The 16,259-nt window shown below is 36.6% G+C and overlaps 2 protein-coding genes across 2 annotated transcripts in view; both read left to right on the forward strand.

Annotated features, from left to right (window-relative positions):
• The first annotated feature begins 4,433 nt into the window (after positions 1–4,433).
• On the forward strand, positions 4,434–4,817 carry LOC128210796 (acidic leucine-rich nuclear phosphoprotein 32 family member E-like). Its single transcript, XM_052915149.1, has one exon. The coding sequence runs from the start codon at positions 4,434–4,436 to the stop codon at positions 4,815–4,817; it is 384 nt and encodes a 127-aa protein (XP_052771109.1).
• A 5,602-nt stretch (positions 4,818–10,419) lies between these two features.
• Positions 10,420–16,259, forward strand: part of LOC128211311 (uncharacterized) — a 50,851-nt gene continuing 45,011 nt past the window's right edge. Inside the window, exon 1 of the mRNA XM_052915964.1 lies at positions 10,420–10,549. The gene's annotated coding sequence lies outside the window, so the exon portion shown is untranslated. The remainder of the gene's footprint in view (positions 10,550–16,259) is intronic.

A 16,259-nucleotide genomic window follows, 5' to 3' on the forward strand; every position in this document is an offset into this window, starting at 1 on the left:
ACGTAAAGAGAAAAATATATATGAAAATTAGAACTGAATTACTACTAAGAGTGCGTGCACTGAGATAGTAGGAGCGAATTGTCAACATTTAAATAAACATGTTTATTAGGTAAAAAACTAGGTCATTAGGTCAAAACTTATGAAACTCTGGAACACGCTAGAAACATTGTATTTGGTCCAATATTCATGAAACTTTATCAGAATATTTTTCTTGATGAACTGCATCATTATTTTGAAACTAGGTCACAAGGTCGAATCTTAGAAAAAAATTAGTTGGAACATACTAAAGGGAATATGGGGTCCTATATTTTTGAAACTTAATCAGATTTTTGCCTTGATTAAATCAATGACTAGTTTGAAACATGAGGTCACTAGGTCAAATCTTTCAATAACCATGTCAGAAACCAAATATTGGTAATGTTTGGTCAGACTTCGTTCAAACTGTGGTCAGCATGTTCCCTGTGATGTAATCTTAGTAGACTTGTAAAGTGGGTCACATTGGAGCAAAAGCTAGATCATTAGGTCAAATCTTAAAGAAAACTTTTGAACAAACAGAGGCAAAATATCAACTCCAAACTTAATGAAACTTAAGAATTTTCGTTGATGAAATCTTGGCTTAGTTTGAAACTAGGTAAACAACAAGGTCACAAGGTCAAATCTTGGAAAAACCTTGGGAACACTCTAGAGGATATTTTTTTCGCAATATTTCTGGTTCAATATGGCCTTGATGAAATATTTTATTAGTTTGAAACGGGTAACGTTGGGTCAAAATATAGGTTGCTAGGTCAAATCTATATGCTGCACTCTATACGATATTCTTTTACTCCAAACAGTTGCAAAACAACTCCTATCTCATATCCAATGTTCTTATGAGTCCACTCTGCTACCGTATTGCTTGGTTTGATTGGAATAATTTACTAACACATGATTTCAATACCATCTTACTTTGCCTAATCTGTCGGGGGATATCAATTCAACAAATTTGCTTGTAACTACTATTATTATTATTTTTAACCAGGTTTTCAACGAAAACCGGGTTATTAGAATGATGTTGTCGTTGGGCGGACGGGCGGGCGTCAAACATTGGTTTCTGTTCAATAACTTTAGTTAGCATTGATAGATATTGATGAAACTTGGTGTGTAGGTAGCTTAAGGGAAGAGCTAGCTTGGGATTGCTTTTGAGTGGGGTGGGGCTAAGGTCAAGGTCACTTTTACTAAAAATAGAAAAATGGTTGCTGCCCAATAACTTTAGTTAGCATTGATAGATATTGACGAAACTTGGTGTGTAAGTTGCTTATGTGAAGAGCTAGCTTGGGATTGCTTTTGAGTGGGGTGGGGCTAACGTCAAGGTCACTTTTACTAAAAATAGAAAAATGGTTTCTGCCCAATAACTTTAGTTAGCATTGATAGATATTGACGAAACTTATTGTATAAGTTGCTTATGTGAAGAGCTAGCTTGGGATTGCTTTTGAGTGGGGAGGGGCTAAGGTCAAGGTCACTTTTACTTAAAATAGAAAAATGGTCAAGGTCACTGTTACTTAAAATAGAAAAATGGTTTCTGCCCAATAACTTTAGTTAGCATTGACAGATATTGATGAAACTTGGTGTGTATGTAGCTTATGTAAAGAGCTAGCTTGGGATTGCTTTTGAGGGGGGTGGGGCTAAGGTCAAGGTCGCCTGTTACTAAAAATAGAAAAATGGTTTCTGCCCAATAACTTTAGTTAGGATTGATAGATATTGACGAAAGTTGGTGTGTAGGTAGCTTATGTGAATAGCTAGTTTGGGATTGCTATTGAGGGGGGAGGGGCTAAGGTCAAGGTCACTGTTACTTAAAATAGAAAAATGGTTTCTGCCCAATAACTTTAGTTAGCATTGATAGATATTGACGAAACTTGGTGTGTAAGTTGCTTATGTGAAGAGCTAGCTTGGGATTGCTTTTGAGTGGGGAGGGGCTAAGGTCAAGGTCACTTTTACTTAAAATAGAAAAATGGTCAAGGTCACTGTTACTTAAAATAGAAAAATGGTTTCTGCCCAATAACTTTAGTTAGCATTGACAGATATTGATGAAACTTGGTGTGTATGTAGCTTATGTAAAGAGCTAGCTTGGGATTACTTTTTAGGGGGGTGGGGCTAAGGTCAAGGTCGCCTGTTACTAAAAATAGAAAAATGGTTTCTGCCCAATAACTTTAGTTAGGATTGATAGATATTAACGAAAGTTGGTGTGTAGGTAGCTTATGTGAATAGCTAGTTTGGTATTGCTATTGAGGGGGGAGGGGCTAAGGTCAAGGTCACTGTTACTTAAAATAGAAAAATGGTTTCTGCCCAATAACTTTAGTTAGCATTGATAGATATTGATGAAACTTGGTGTGTAAGTTGCTTATGTGAAGAGCTAGCTTGGGATTACTTTTGAGCGGGGAGGGGCTATGGTCAAGGTCACTATTACTTAAAATAGAAAAATGGTCAAGGTCACTGTTACTTAAAATAGAAAAATGGTTTCTGCGTAATAACTTTAGTTAGCATTGACCGATATTGATGAAACTTGGTGTGTAGGTAGCTTATGTACAGAGCTAGCTTGGGATTGCTTTTGAGGGGGGTGGTGCTAAGGTCAAGGTCGACTGTTACTAAAAATAGAAAAATGGTTTCTGCCCAATTACATAAGTTAGCATTGATAGATATTGATGAAACTTAGTGTGTAGGTAGCTTATGTGAAGAGCTAGCTTGGAATTGCTTTTGAGTGGGGAGTGGCTAAGGTCAAGGTCACTGTTACTAAAAATAGAAAAATGGTTTCTGCCCAATAACTTTAGTTAGGATTGATAGATATTGACGAAATTTTGTGTGTAGGTACTAGTAGCTTATGTGAAGAGCAAGCTTGGAATTTCTTTGAGGGGGCGGGGTCAAGGTCACTGTTACTAAAAATAGAAAAATGGTTTCTGCCCAATAACTTTAGTAAGCATTGATAGATATTGATGAAACTTAGAGAGCTAGCTTGGGAGGTGGGGTCAAGGTCACTGTTCCTAAAAATAGAAAAATGTTTTTCTGCCCAACAACTTAGTTAGAATTAATGGAGAGTGATGAATCTTAGTGTGAATATAGCTTAAATGAAGCTGCAGATTGAACTTGCTCATACAACAAATTAATTGGCTATAATTTCTGATTGCTCATAACAAAAACCTGGTTTCGTCGCATTGCGGCGCTTCTAGTTATTATTATTAAAACCGATATGAACGTGAAAATAGAGTGCTGATGATAACTAAGTTGAAAAATAATAAAAAATACTAAGAACGCTATGACAAGAGCTACTAAGTCATACTAAGAACACTTACAAGAGCTGCTTAGAATGACTAAAAACGACATTACAACAGCTACTACGAATAACTTCAGGCTATAAAGAACACTATTACAAGGGCTACTTAGAACTTCTATGAGCACTAGTAAGATAAATGTTATAAGAGCTGGTAATAACTACTAAGAGCTTCTAGGTAGTATTATAAGAGCCACTACGAATTAAATTACAAGGGCTAGCTACCAAGAACTACTAAGAACACCACTACAAGAGAGCTGCTAAGTGCTCCTGAATACAATGTTACAACAGCTTCGAATAACTACATGTATTAAAAGCTACTCAGAATTATTGCAAGAGCTACTAAGAGCTACTTCAAAGCACTAAGAGATATTCCTGAGAGCTTCTTAGAACTACTAACACTACAATGTAGTATATTGTGAACTTTAAGACAGGCTTTTTAACTTGATAGCCCTTTAACTATTAAAATTTGACAAGTTTGACTTGATCCACTGTTGGACAATAGCATCTTTAAAAGACTTGCTCACCATATGTTTTGGCAATATAAATCGGACAAATGTCAAATTATGGCTTTTTATTGTCATTGCTTTCTGTCAAACTGTCTCTGTAATTGAGTTATTATCCTTTCCTTATCAATATTCCATCTTTTAGCTCAAATAAGTTGAAATCTGTTATTACATGGCAATATAGACATCAATATCCAGGAGGATAAGAGAACTGGGGAGGGAGAATAGAAGAGAGAGAGGGGGAGAAGTGCAGATAGAAGAGGGGGAGAAGGAATGATAGAAGGGATGCTAGAAGATAAGCGAGGTGAAGAAAAGAGGTAGTAAGAAGTGGGGAAAAATGGACGGGATGAAAAAAGGGAGGTTAGAAGAGCTGAAGAATGAAGGGAAGATTGGAGATGGGATGAATGAAGGGAGAATAGAAGAGGGAATGAATAAAGGGATAATATAAATGGAAGAATGAAGGGAGGATAGAAGAGGGGGCGAAAGAAAGGAGGATAGAAGAGAGGAAGAATTAAGGGAGGGTACAAGAGGGGAAGAAAAAGGGAGGATAGAAAAGGGGAAGAAAGAAGGGAGGATAGAAGAGGGGAAGGATAAAAGAGGGGAAGAAAGAGGGGACAAATGAAGGGATGATAGAAGAGGGGATGAAAGAATGGAGTATAGAAGAGGGGATGAATGAAGGGAGTATAGAAGAGGTGACGGAAGAAGGGAGTATAGAAGAGGGGCTGGAAGAAGTGAGTATAGAAGAGGGGATAAAAGAATGGAGTACAGAAGAGGGGATGAATGAAGGGAGTAGAGAAGAGGGGACGGAAAAAGGGAATATAGAAGAGGGGGCAGAAGAAGTGAGTATAGAAGAGGGGATGAATGAAGGGAGTATAGAAGAGGGGATAAATGAAGGGAGTATAGAAGAGGGGACAGAACAAGGGAGGGTAGAAGAGGGGATGAATGAAGGGAGGATAGAAGAGGGGAGCAATGAAGGGAGGATAGAAGAGGGAAGAAAGAAGGGAGGGTAGAAGAGGGGACGAACGATGGGAGAATAGAAGAGGGTAGAAAGAATGGAAAATAAATGAGTGGATGAAAGAAGGGAGGACAGAAGAGGGGACGAAAGAAGAAATGATAGAACAGGGGAAGAAGAAGGGAGGGTAGAAGAGTGGATGAAAGAAGGGAGGATAGAAGAGGGGAAATTAAAGGGAGGGTAGATTAGTGAAAGAATGAAGGGAGGATAGTAGAGGGGTCGAAAGAAGAAAGGATATATAAGGGGAATAATGTAGGGAGGATAGAAGAGGGGATGAAAAAAGGGAGGAAAGAAGGGGGTGTAAAATTTAGGGAGGATAGAATAGGGGAATAATTGAGGATAAAAGAGAGGGCAAAAGACGGGAGGATAGAAGATGGGAATAATGAAGGGAGGATAAAAGAGGGGGCAAAAGAATAGAAGAGGGGGTGAATGGGGGGAGGATAGAAAAGGTGATGAAATAAATTGAGGATGGAAGAGGGGAAGAATGGTGGAAAGAAAGGGAGATAGAAAGGAGGTATAAAAAGGAGGATAGTAAAGGGGAAGAATGAAGGGAGGATAGAAGAGGGGAATAATGAAGAATATAAGAAGGAAGAATGGAGCGAAATAAGGGTGAAGAAAAGAGGGATGATTGAATAGTGGAAGAAGGGAATGGAGAGAAGGAATTGAGGATAGAAGAGGGGGAGAATGAAGGGAGGATACAAGAGGGTACAAATGAAGGGAGGATAGAAGAGGGGGAGAATGAAGGGAGGATAGAAAAGGGGACAAAAAAGGAATGATAGAAGTGGGGAAGAATGAAGGTATGATAGAAGAGGGGAAGAATGAAGGGGGGGGGGGGGGTAGAAGAGGGGAAGAATGGAGGGAAGGGAGGGAAATAGAAAGGAGGAATACAAAAGGGGGATAGAAGATGGGAATAATTGAGGATAGATGAGGCGAAGAATGCAGGGAGGATAGAAGAGGGGAATAATGGAGAATAAAAGAGGACAAAATGGAGCGAAAGAAGGGTTATAGAAAGGGTGAAGAAAAAGGCGATGATAGATGAGCGGAAGGAGGGAATGAAGAGAAAGAATTGAGGATAGAAGATGAAGGGATTATTGAATATAGAATAGAAGGTAGGGAGGGAAAATAAAATAGGGGTAAATTGAAGAAAAGATAAGAAAAGAGGGCGATAAAGCAGAGTTAAGAGGTAAAGAGAGGAGAAAAAGAGACAAGGGGATCAAGAGGGTGGTACATGTATGATGAGAAAAGGGATGTGCGAGGGCGAGAGATAAGGTAAGGAGAAGAAGAAACGATAATAATAGAGCATTAGTGTAATATAGATAGCCCTCGTAGCATGCACGATAACATACGCATGTGCTATAGCCACTCCGAGAGTAAATTGAAAATACAGAAGAGAAGACATTGCTCGTACCATGCACGACCATTCCCGTAAAAATACGTCCAAGATTTGAAACCCTGGAAAAAAATGGAGGTATTATTATTAAAATTCTATATCCCTTTAAAATTCACGAAGGTGCACAGAACACCCACGTGTTATTGTATCAAAATTTAGGGCTTTATTTTGGAGCGATTATTCTTCAAAATTGTGGTCTTTGTCCTATTTTAGCGATTTAGTAATAATTTATGCCTTCAGGTTTTGTTTTCTGTAGTAAATTTTATACAATGTCTATACTGTTTACAATAGTGGTTAGCGGATCTCTTGAACGCGTCAATGCAATTGTAACGCCGTATGCCTTATTCCTATTCAATTCACCGTACCATGGGGCCGTCGCACCATGTAACGTTCTAGTCAGCGCTCTATGAACGTTCTAAGAATGTTTAATCGTTCAATTTGCGAGCGTTCTATTGTGAGGTGGATGCATCTAGCGTGTGACTAACGTTTGACTTACGAATGACTAGCGTGTGACTAACGCATGAGGTTCGTGTACCAGCAACCAAGTAAGACACCCCTAAAAACTATAAGCGTGTGCTGGCGTGCCACTGGCGTGCGACGAACGATTAGTCAACGTAAAACGAGCGTGTTGACCGTGTGACTTTTGTGTGACTAACGACGTGTACGTTCAGTGGTCGTTGACAATTCGCCAGTCAGTTGTTCACGGCAAAGCAAAGATTGTGAAACAAAAAATAACAACCAAGTAACGCTATATATGGTAACGATTGACTAATAATAGCCGAACGCATGCAAAGTTAAACGTTGAAGAACGCTGGTATCCATGAGTACGTTTGTGCATGTTCAAAACTTTATTTTCAGAAAAGCGTTCTCCGCCGATCACCGATGATAATCGGCAATTACCAGCGTGCATCAGCGTTCACACAACACCCTACTGGCGCTATACCAGCGACCACGGACGATTACCAGCGTTCACCAGCGTTCTCACAACGCTCTACTGGCGCTCTACCAGCGTTCACACAACGCTCTACTGGCGCTATACCAGCGACCACGGACGATTACCAGCGTTCACCAGCGTTCACACAACGCCCTACTGGCGCTACACCAGCGTTCACACAACGCTCTACTGGCGCTATACCAGCGACCACGGACGATTACCAGCGTTCACACAACGCCCTACTGGTGCTACACCAGCGTTCACACAACGCTCTATTGGCGCTATACCAGCGACCACGGACGATTACCAGCTTTCATCAGCGTTCACACAACGCCCTACTGGCGCTACACCAGCGACCAGGGACGATTCCCAGTGTTCACACAACGCTCTACTGGTGCTATACCAGCGTTCACTAAACGCCCTACTGGCGCTACACCAGCGACCACGGACGATTACCAGCGTTCACCAGCGTTCACACAACGCCCTACTGGCGCTAAACCAGCGTTCACACAACGCCCTACTGGCGCTATACCAGCCACCACGGACGATTACCAGCGTTCACAGCGTTCACCTGCGTTCACACAACGCTAGATACTGGCGCTATACCAGCAACCACGGACGATTACCAGCGTTCACCAGTGTTCACACAACGCTCTACTGGCGCTATACCAGCGACCACGGACGATTACCAGCGTTCACCAGCGTTCACACAACGCCCTACTGGCGCTATACCAGCGACCACGGACGATTACCAGCGTTCACCAGCGTTTACACAACGCTCTACTGGCGCTATACCAGCGACCACGGATGATTACCAGCGTTTCTTCTAACGTCATAGAACATTTATCAGAACGTTATGGTGTGACGAGCCCCAACGTTAGTTACATTGTTTTCGACAACTCGTTCCAATACTGGCAATAGCATATGAAAATTAAATGCATACACTGGACAATGTCATGAATATTTTCATAGAATTGACACTGCGAACATTTAACATTAACAATCCTGCTCGTGTCTCGTATTTGTCTTGAAACGTGTGAGAATTATTTTTATTTGCCTGAAAACGTTCAATTAAGCTCACGTATCATTATTATTAGTTGATGATATCTTTCATAATGAGAAGAACTGGGAAGAAATAAGACAAAATTACTTGCCTTTAAAAGTATTGGAGAAAAAAATGTACCAATATCTGATTACAATTTAATATTGCATACATATATTGTCAGGAAAATATACTTTGAATACTGTGCAAGTGAATTTCCAAATATTTCTTCGAACTTATTAAAAGGACTTTGATGAAATGTATACATATACTTCTGCGTTGGTTACTTTTTTACTTTTTAATGCAACAAATCTGACTTTTTCAAGTACCAAAATAATTATATGGATGATTTGGGGGGGGGGGTATTCCGGTTCGTGTCTGAAATTGAAATGATCGTTGCTGGCGTCCCTCGCGTGCGTTTACAAGCAATCAGAAGAACAGTACCTGATGAAATCATCAAACTTGCATGTATGAGTTTCACATAATGGACACAAGACGTCTTAACAATAGTATAAACTATTTTGAAATGTTTCGGGCCATTTTCGACGCTTAGCATACCTGGTCCTTTATATCCAATTACATTGTATGGCCGTTATGCCGTCTGAATCCGGCACCCCGATTTCGTATGAATTTCCAAAAAATGAACGGAATAAAATCAACATTTACATTGGTCATCAATAACTTAAACTAGAAATCCCATTGTAAAAGTTGGTCTAATAAAATAAAGGAGTATCGGAAACGAGCTCTTTAGATCGGAGTCTGATTGTTTAAAAGTTGAAAGCACTTTAGATCTCTGATTGTTTAAAAAATTGAGCATTTTATTTCCCCGCGAACGATTTTCCCCGAAAAGTAAGCCTGATCATCTTTTAAGGGTAAGCACACTGGCACCGGACTTTCGAACTCAAACATTTTTTTAAAAAATAAAAAAATACCGAATATGCGAAAAAATATTGAAAAATATATAAATTTTTTTAAATATGCACTTTGTACAGTATAATATACAGTACAAAGTGCATATTTAAAAAAAAAAAAGAAAATTCAATATTTTTTCACATATTCGGTATAATAATTTTTAGTGAGGAATTATAAGATTTTTTTTTATTTAAAAAAAATAAAAATGTTTGAGTTTGAAAATCCGTTGCCAGTGGGTAAGCACAATGAAAAAAACGCTAAAATAGTATGTACACATTGTTTTCGGTCCCGCTTTGTGTATCTTCCTTTCTTGCGTTGAGACGTACTAAAGTGCTGACCTGTAATTAGCTAACTATACAGAAATAGAAGGATTGCTGACCATAAAGATAAGGAAGAAAATTTTACTAGTTAAATGAATGTTGTATGAGGAGGTTAGTTTTGTTTCTTTAAGTACTATTAGTGGGTTGAATATTAATTTTATAATGATATTTTATTAAAGTTGATAAAAAAATTTATGGTGTTTCACTGATTGCAAGCCACATACACACTGGCCACGTTGTTTCTGCCGATCCAACCCGACCACCGTCCGCTACTTCTGCATTTACAAGAATATTAGTTGAATATAGTGGACAGTAACACCTCAATAAAACCTTGCCGTCAAAAAAGCACACAAGTATTTCACGGTTTGTGTTTGATAGATGTTGGTAATGCACAGGCGCGTATTTAGGGCTAATTTGGGATAACGCAGATTGATGACGGGCAGCATATTGAATCCTTCACCCCCTACCCCATCCTTCATGGGTTTTGGTATGACAAAAACTTCGACCTGTCAAAATTTCAATACGCAACTGCGTATTTGCGTACAGTCAGCTACGCGCCTGAAAAATAAATAGCCCTATAATGATTATTTTTGATTATTCATATTCAAGATGTCCGCTGATATCTTATCTGGTATTTGAATAACACAAATTTGGTGTAAGCCATCCCACTGAAACTGTTAAAAATACTGAAATGGACCAGTCGCCAGGAAACTTATTCTCAAGCGAGTGGTCATGTCCGTTCTTAATGTAGCCTTCTACATGTACGTAACAACGATAAATGTTGAAAAAAGTTCGGTACACGTGTAATGTGTTTTCTCAATGTCCGGCCTTTAGTTCACAACTTTCAATTGTTTGATCAATAAGTCTTGAGATTGTTTTGATCATAATTGACAATTTAAAGATTTGTTTTACAAATGTGTAGGCCAAAAATATGAAAGTTCTGCAGGAGCAAAAATAATGTCAGGAATTAATATCAGAACTATTCGGTTGCCTCCCTTAGTCTGTAGACGACATGCTTCTTTGCGCATGCCCCTGGCGCGTAACATTAGGTTGCACATTACCGGCAAGTAATACCGGAAGCTGGATATTTTGTGTGGATTTCACCTGTTTTCTGAGTAATTTTATTTGTCAGGTAATTTTACTTCTGTTTTCTGTGGTGAAAAGTGATGATATTTAAGTTTTATAAAAATACATAACCCAGTGTATTGCATTATAATAGCTTATGCTTTTCATTTCATGTTTGTGTGGGTGGGGAATAAAACAATCCTTTTATCAATATAAGAATTAGTAGCATGTTCACATTGTAAACACTATGCATGGGTCATGTACGTTATGACATGTGCCTTTAGACTACTCACTGTCTAAAGTTCTGTCGTAACTACATGTTATTGTTTTTACGGAGATATATGATTAAAATTTCAGAATAACATTTAGAACAGTTTTATCAGATCTACTACTTTAGTGTTAAATTGACTGAAAAGTGAAAGATAGATTTTATATATATATAGATTTAGATATACTTTTCATTTTCCTGAAAGCATGTTATGTATCAGGAACTTCTGCAGCAAATGTTTTTCATTAAGTTGCCAGCAAAGCTTGACAAATTGATTATACTTTGTCATTGTCTGCATCACACTCATTTCAGATCAATAAATTTTGTGACAACTAGGAATGCACTAGGAATGGCCATCCTCATAAAGAGATCCCTAATGAACTATTTAGTTTAGGGTCCATAGGTCAATTTGACAAAGTAGGAGTTTGTTTTATTATAAATATAACAATCCATAATTATGTAAGTTCACAAATAATTTGTAAGTATAGCAAACTTTTAAAAATACCACTTCTCTGTGAGTTTTAATTGTTCATTTTTAAAAGTAAAATTCATCTATAATAATATGAAAAATTGTGTTATTTTGCGTTGAGATTCGTCAGTGTAAATTGACTGTAGGAAATGAAACTGTATGTACTTTTATTTATCAAAATTTACCTTTTTACATGCAAACTAAAGGACAGGTGGAGAGAAGCAACAGCATTGACCTGATACCCAGCTATGTAAACCATAAGATACTATCAGTTTCTGCTGTCTTTGAACTACATTTTGTACTCAGCTGTAAGTTTTGATGTTGGTATTATAACATGCCTGATACTATAAATTATTTTTGAGGAAATATTTGGCGTTTACAGTCCTATAATTCATGTTATAATACAAATTTGACATTACATCTTATATGCATAAATAATGTAGCACTGTTGATTTGTTAATCTGTGCAAGCTCAAATTCTTCAAAAGAAAAAAGTCTCCCGGTATTATTTGGACTCTTTTTGGAAAAATATCTGGAATGTAAGGTTTGGGTTAATGTGCCAGCAGTTTAATGTAGTTTTTCAGCAGTAAAAGTTTGACCCCTTGATGGTGAGGAAGCAAACATTCCTGAAAGGCCATTGACCTTGTACATATAACCAGTTTCTCTTTGCAGCCACAGACCTTGAGGTTATCTAGAGTGAAAGTATTATAAAAACTTCATGTTTGAATGCCACTGATTCCTGTTTTGATTTTTCGAAATATTCTATTCTTCCGATTTTATTATGAGAGCCCTAAGAAAGGTGTTTTTCAAATCTTTAATAATACCTTTTTTCATTATCTGTATATGATTTTATTATGGTACATGTTACCACCTTAATATTACTTCATTGAAGATACAAGTGTATTTATGCACCTTTTATTGCATCTTTCCTGTACTTAACTTTATCATGGCCGATCTCAAGATAACAATATTAAGTTAGATTTACTATCAAGCAAGTATTTCCACCCAAAGTATAATGTCATCTACTATTTTATCAGCCTACAACATGATTTATTGCAAGATATTCACTTTATCCAACAAAACTGGGAAAATTAAACTTTAATGTCTTTTAAATAAACACAGCTAATCTGCAAATTTAATCAATCAATTTCCTTACTCCCCCACTGTCTACTTTCCACTACTGCATGGAGGGAAATGTGAACTCTGATCAGGGTGACTCACAGCGTAGGTATGCTCACTGTGAAGTTACGTCTTATATTGGAGTGATTTTAAATTGATCCCACTTGAACATATCACTATAATATCACGTGTTATGTCACATTTTAAAAGCAATATAATGTTTTTGACAAAAAATCAAATTACGTTTATCATTATTGTTAAGTTTGCACTAATTTATTCTATTTTGATAGTACTAAGTCAGTTGTTTTTTTCTGACCAATTTTCATCCCAATATTTGGCTCCATTCAAAAAGGAAGATACTTACACCTATTCCTGTATGTTATAACATAATATACTTTTTCCTATCAAATTGTGAATATAAGATTCCTAATTTTATGTTTTGAAAAAAAAAAATGTAACCGCAAACTGTTTTTGTTTGAACAAGTATATACTTTTTCAGCTTTCTTGTCCATTTTTAGACATTGGACATCTCAATTAAGAGTCTTTTAGTCTTAGGCCAAAAAAAAAAATAGATGTGTTTCTGGTGGCCCGACCAACCGTATTTTTTTACCGCCGACCGTAATTTTTTTATGACCCTTCGACCCACGCCGACGATGTTCTCGGGTTCAAATGATAATTAAGACGACAACGATATTAAAATTCGTAAATGTTAGACGGCGACGACACAAACTATTCGCCGATACTTTAGCTTAGCGTCAAAATGGCGGCGTTAACGGATGATAACAATAATATCTCATCTTTTTTGATTGCTATAGAGCTTGCGGCTTGCGAACACAAGCCGGGTTCAAAACAAATCAAAAAAGTCCCAACAAATGCTACTATCCGAAATATTTTTGAAGAAATCCATGGTCAAGAAAAAGGGAAAATCGACGCACAAGTTTCGGTAAGAAAAAAAACTAAAAGTGTCTCGAGTCTTTGATGATTCAGTGAAACGTGAAAAGTAGTCTGCATTCTGAAGCAATGCAACTTGCAATTTGTGGGATGTTTTAGACACTCTCCTTTCATATGAACATATTATTATACATCAGCCAAGGGCGTACTTAATTCAATTGGTTTGCAGTATCCCTGTGATTCCAGCAGGTGTGCAAGTTTTGATTTTACACCTCATATTTTATCTGGATGTATAAATGAGATGAAGAACCAAAATTTTCAGTCCTGTATGACGCCATATATTTATACCTACATATAGTGTTGGTTTGCTGTAACCCCCATGTAAATAAATATTAAAATAAATAACGTACCTAGTCAGTGGGGGAGGGGGCAGATGTGTCCGTGTTCCCCTAGATTAGAATTTCCAAAATTAAGGGATCTTCTGTAATTTCTTATTTAATAATATTCAATATCAAAATAGTAAATAAACACAACATACAACAAATACATGAACTGCAAACAAAATAAAATCTGTGCTTCAATATGGCAAAACATGACAAAATTGATAATTCAAACATTAACCCTATATAGCAGTTGAAAAGATACTACCGTAAATAACTGGGTATAAGACGATAGGGGGTATTAGACGCAGGGGAAAAAATCTGTGAAAAATCCGAGAAAAAAACTTTTAATCTATGTTTTTGGTTAAAAGACGCATAGAAAAAATGTCAAAATCGTCTGGCATTTACAGCCACCTTGTTTGTTGACAGTGACAAAAAATATTTTTTTCGTGAAAATGGCGATGGTTATCTTTAAAACCATACAACCATACTGTTTAGAATGAAAAGTTGTTATGCAAAAAATATTTTGACAATGCCCAACTTTGCTTTTTTATATGTAAGTTTGATTATTGTTTAATTCAATTTATTATTCAAAATAATATTGAATACCGTAATTCACAAGAGTTCGGACACCATAAATTATTTTTTTTCTCCCTCCGAATACATAGAAAATTATCGTTTTTACATTTTATTTACATGTTTGTTTAACCTGCCTTTTTTCTTCATGTTTGCTTTTTACCACTTATTAATTTATCCGTAGTAATCAATGGTCATAAACTTATTTATTACGCCTATAAGTGTAAATCCTTCATCAAGTTAATTAAAACACCATTTTATACATGCACTGAACTGAATAAACACATTCTATCGGCTTCAGATCAAAGAGTCACACTGTGTGACGTCACATAACTTACAGTTATACCCACGAGGATCTCGTGGAGAGCATGGACATTGCTATGCAGGATTAATGTATAACTGTACGATTATTGCTTCATATAGTCGTGTGGTACAAGTTTGAAAGCTTATTGGCAGATCGTTTTACAAACATGCCATGTCGATGTTTTCTTAATCCCTTGATTGCCCTTGTTCTTTGTTTAATCCTCAAATAAATATATCACACTTCCTTTTCAACAGGCAATAAATCGTTTAGGATGGTTAGTAACTAATTAAATTGTCACAGTGGTGTGTATACGGTTAGGTAATCTAGCCAGGCATTGATAAAAATCAATAATCTTCGTCTGTGAAACTTGGTAACTATGAAAGTTATGATTGATGTCCTTTGGGTGTCCGAAAATTAAGTACGCAAAATAAATTATTTTGGGAAATAATTATGGGTGTCCAAATGTTTCGAGTGTCCGAACTCTTAGGTGAATTACGGTAACTTTAATCGAAAAATATTTTTGTTGAAATTATAAACGTCTTACGATATACCGTATCCCAATCTTCAACTGCCGTTTTAACCCGTATATACTCGATCAATATGACGCGAGTAACATCCCTTTCTACATAAATCTAAACAAACTTTCAGCTTGAAATCGACCTCAGAAAAAAAGTTCAAAAAATTGTTACTGGGTATTATACGCAGGCATTTTTTTGCATCAAAATCTGAGGGAAAAAAGTGCGTCTAATACCCAGTCATTTACGGTACTCGCTGATAGTTATGATCTGATAAAAGATTAAAAAAAAAAAAAAAAAAAAAATCCCTACCTACCGACCCTCTTTTTTTTTACCATGCCACCAGAAACACATCTATTTTTTTTTTTTGGCCTTAATTATAACACACTTTTCCCAATCTGCATGGTCACGGTCGCATTCCTAAAATGGTGTAAAAACACTGAACTATTCTGTCTTGTTAACATGTGCATTGTTTGTTTTATAAATATCGAACATGTCTTTGTTTTAATGTGAATGAACTTTATTGTCTTGCATGTCTAGCCTGAACAATAGCCAAGTTCAAGGTTCCTTAGTCTAACATGACATGATTACTGATGCAGATCATGACACAACTATACATATTAAAGATCTAGGTGATGTGAAATGGCCTTCAAAAAGAAACTCCTGTTTTGTATTAAATTTCAAACCTGAAGTTTTACTCATTATGATGTAATATGGCGCATAACTTATATTTTATGGTACAGAATCAGTTACTCCGTCTAGGTTGTTGTTGAAGAATGTACCCATATGAATTTGTATCTTATAACTTCACAACCTTTTTTTTAGTAAATGCAAGGTCTTGTTGCAGGAAACGTTAGCGAATAAAACAAAGTTAATATAAATCACAGTCAGTAAAATGAACAATGGCTATTAACATCATTTCAAAAGCATAATTACAGGGTTTTTAATTATTTGACGAAACAACATTCTACTTGAAAAATTTTGAAAAATCTTTTGCATTAAAATGATATTCTTGTCAACAAAACACAAATATTAATTAATTTTTTATTTATTTAAGGGAAATAACATTAGAGTGTGCTTGATACAGGAGGAATATGAAGCTTTATCGTTTCCACCGAGGATGATGAAATTTGCTGGTTCATTGGAAGATTTACCTTATAAAAACAAATTGTATGTTTCTCACAAACAGGCATTAATAATTTTGATCAGAAAATTGAAAGCATATATTTAACATTTGTTTTGTAAACTTTTCAATA

The sequence above is a fragment of the Mya arenaria genome, chromosome 12 (assembly GCF_026914265.1).
Source record: "Mya arenaria isolate MELC-2E11 chromosome 12, ASM2691426v1".
NCBI classification, from domain to species: domain Eukaryota; kingdom Metazoa; phylum Mollusca; class Bivalvia; order Myida; family Myidae; genus Mya; species Mya arenaria.